At 42.7% G+C, this 3,980-nt stretch overlaps 1 protein-coding gene across 1 annotated transcript; it reads right to left on the bottom strand.

The window, feature by feature from the left end:
- Window positions 1-688: 688 nt before the first annotated feature.
- LOC118938790 (C-C motif chemokine 20) lies at window positions 689-2,913 on the bottom strand. Its single transcript, XM_036943818.2, has 4 exons — window positions 2,728-2,913; window positions 1,930-2,032; window positions 1,655-1,732; window positions 689-1,501 (listed from the first exon to the last, which is right to left on the bottom strand). Exons 1-4 carry the CDS (start codon window positions 2,798-2,800, stop codon window positions 1,459-1,461), a joined length of 297 nt encoding a protein of 98 aa, XP_036799713.1. The 5' UTR covers window positions 2,801-2,913; the 3' UTR covers window positions 689-1,458.
- Window positions 2,914-3,980: the final 1,067 nt, after the last annotated feature.

The raw sequence follows: 3,980 nt of genomic DNA on the forward strand, positions 1-3,980 counted from the left end.
GCTTTTACGGTTACAGAAGTCAACAAATGAGAGCACCTGGGGAATAGGAGTGGAGCTAGGCCCTGTAGGGCCTGGATTAACCTCTACATCACCAGAGGAACAGAGGATGACTAAGATAATGGTACGGCTAAAGGCTAACAGAACTGGTCGTCTAGTACGTTCGGAACAGAGAGTAAAAGGAGCAGGTTTCTGGGCGCAATAGAATATATTCAAGGCATAATGTACAGACAAAGGTGTGGTAGGATGTGAGTACATTGGAGGTAAACCTAGGCATTGAGTAATGATGAGAGAGATATTGTCTCTAGAGACGTTTAAACCCGGTGATGTCACCGCATATGTGGGAGGTGGAACTAAATGGTTGGTTAAGGCACATTGAGCAGGCACATTGAGCAGGCTCTACAATGAAATAAGACAATAATCACTAACCAGGACAGTAATTGACAAGGCATATTGACATTAAGGAGAGGCATGCGTAGCCCTGTGATCATAAGGGTCCAGTGAGTGTTTGGGCTGGCTGGAGACACGGCGATACAGACAACTAGCAGGCCGGGGATAGCAAGCTAGCAGAAGGGCCTTAGAGGGATGTTGCGATGGAGGAAAGTCTGTTTTAGCCTCCTCGTGCGGTGAATTCAATAGACCTTGAATGAGGAGGTGTGTCCAAACTTTTGACTGGTACTGTACAATAACAATAGAACACAGTTTTTTCAAGTACATATTTTATTATCTATTTCATAGCTCTTAGCTTAAACAACCCAGTACACCTCTGTAAAACTCATACATACATTTGGACACTTTGAAAAGCCAAAATTAAAAAGGTTTTCTCTGGCTCCAATTGGACAGAGGATATGAAACAACACAAAATATTTTGTGGTACTCTGTGAAAACAGATGTTTTCATGTTTATCAGGAATACTGCACTTGCTGTTTATGAAACAGACCAACAACATTGATACATAGAGTTACACACAAACTGATATGAAACTCAAACACCTTCAGAATCAATACAGATATGATGAACAATAATAACCACAGATATTAAATGATTTGTATGAATACAGAAATCTCAGGTTAAAAAACGAATCATCCTGAAACAGTGTCTCTATGCATATTGAGATATTTAGCTATTTGTAAAGCATAAATAGGGTAAATAACACACACACACACACACATATATATATATATATATATATATATATATATATATATATATATATATATATATATATACTATAATAGTTCTATAATGAAAGGTAGAGCTGTACATTTGTCCAGACCCAAACCCTCTCCACATCCTCACCAGCTCATGAAACCCTCTCCACATCATCACCAGGCCATGAAACCCTCTCCACATCATCACCAGGCCATGAAACCCTCTCCACATCATCTCCAGGTCATGAAACCCTCTCCACATCATCTCCGGGTCATGAAACCCTCTCCACATCATATCCGGGTCATGAGATCAGAGAGTTTTCTTCAGTTTAGATTTATTCTCCTGACGCTTGCTATGAACAGAACACACACACACACATACAACGTTAAACAAACATTCAACGTTTAAACACCTACACACATGCATGCACACGCACTTGCAAAACACACACACACACACACACACACACACGCACACACACACACACACACACAGGTGTACTCACAGCAGGCAGCGTTGTACTCTCTTGGTCCAGTCTTGAGAGGGGTCGGCACACACAAACTTGTCCATCCAAGTGTGGAAGCTGCAACAACACAGCAATATGTCAACACATATTACACACACACACACACACACACACACACACACACACACACACACACACATACACAAATAGTGAGTGAATCTCAATGATTTTTCCTCAAAATGCATTGGAGAAGGGTAAGGACAAGATTATTCTGCACACAGATTGTGCTTGGCTGTGATTGGCGGATAACTCACATGACAGCGTGGATGTCACAGGAGGAAGTAATGGGCTGGTGGGTGTAGTTTTTCAGCCGTCTGCATTGCAATGGACGACGAGTGTACTTCAGACAGCAATGTGCTATACACACACACACACACACACACACACACACACACACACACACACACACACACACACACACACACACACACACACACACACACACACACACACACACAGTAAGATAGGGGGAGCATGTGTGTCTGCAAGAAAGACAATGTGTGCTTGTTTATGTTGCGTGTGTGTGGGTGTGCTTGTTTATGTTGTTTGTATGTGTGTGTGTGTGTGTGTATGGTGTGTTTGTGTTAGCACTGTTAGGTTCTAATTCTCAGGGTAAAAAACTCAACAGACACTAAGTTGAATTCTTCTCAGAGGGTCAGTACAGCTGCATTCAGACAAATACATTTTCCACAAGGACTGATATTTTATTGTTCCTCATAGGCTGAGTCTCCTCCTACACATCTGTACAAACATCGTTCTTTACTGCTGGGCAGGACACCAGTGATACAGTCCATAAACCTTTATTTCTCCCTTAAGGTGACCTGACCTGACCTCAACCCCTCTCCATTACTAATCCATGGCTCTCTCCCCTTATCAATGCCTGCTTCATGTGATCGCTTCCCTGCACTCAACACTTCCAAGCTTAATTGCACACACTATATACCTTCCTCCTATAACCATTAACTTCTGGTGCAGACCCTCTAAACCTCAGCACTGCATCCAAGTGACATGAATAAGTATATTTTATATTCTCAGAACCCAACAGCACTGACCTGATTGTGTGGAGGGGATGAGGATGAGAAGAGATAACAGCACAGCCAGGACACACACTCTACAGCAAAGCATCCTGATCTTCAGATGGGTTCCACAGAGACAGAAAGTAGGGAGAGTGAGATAGTGTTTCAGTAGTGTGTGAGAGAGAGAGGGAGAGAGAGAGAGAGTTTCCCCCAGATAGCAGTGTCATGGAATGTATCGGCAGGGGGTGTTGAGGGGGGAGCGAGGGGGCGTTGTTAGGCTGTTGAGCAACTGTTGGTATTCTCAGTGCTCAGGTGTATTGCGTGTGTGCGTGCTCTGCCAGTGAGATTTATTTTCTTCTCCACTTCCTCCTTGGCTGCAGATTAACTAATGATCTTGTTTTCCTCCACTGAAAGATAATGCTGGAATGTAAGCAGTGTGTATGAGTGGAGTGGAGCAATCTTACCTGAGGAGTGTGTAAACAGCTGAATGAATGGGAGTTGATGTAATGACCATAGACTAAAATAGGATATGACCTTCACAAACTGCTCAGGTATTATAATCCCAGCCATTGTGTCAAAGTCTTCAGTTTTACATCACAGCTGTGATGAAGTACTTATTGTGGATCCAAACTATCATTGACACCAATAGATGATGTAAGATTTGCTTCATTGTTAATTGTTACCGAGACACGGAAATGTGTATTTTTATACATGAATAAACCATGAGATGATGTGGAGAGGGTTTCGTAGCTGTTTACATACCACCACAGTCAGAGGCTGGCACTAAGTCAGCATTGAATGAGCTGTATTCTGCCATAAGCAAAAAATAAAATGCTCACCCAGAGGCGGCGCTCCTGGTAACCCGGGACTTTAATACAAGGAAACTTAAATTCATTTCACCAAATTTCTATCAGCACATTAAATGTGCAGCCAGAGGGAAAAAAACTCTGGACCACCTGTACTCCACACACAGAGACACATACAAAGCTCTCCCTCGCCCTCCATTTGGAAAATCTGACCATAATTATGTCCCCTGATTCCTGCTTACAAGCAAAAATTCAAGCAGGCAGGCACCAGTGACTATATCAATAAAAAGGTGGTCAGATGAAGCAGATGCTAAGCTACAGGACTGTTTTGCTAGCACTGACTGGAATATGTTCTGGGATTCCTCCGATGGCATGGAGAAGTACACCACATCAGTCATTGGCTTCATCAATAAGTGCATCGATGACATCGTCCCCACAGTGACCATACGTAAAAAACCTAACCAGAAGCCATGGATTACAGGC

Source organism: Oncorhynchus mykiss, chromosome 15 (genome assembly GCF_057628025.1).
Source record: "Oncorhynchus mykiss isolate SJ-2025 chromosome 15, ASM5762802v1, whole genome shotgun sequence".
NCBI classification, from domain to species: domain Eukaryota; kingdom Metazoa; phylum Chordata; class Actinopteri; order Salmoniformes; family Salmonidae; genus Oncorhynchus; species Oncorhynchus mykiss.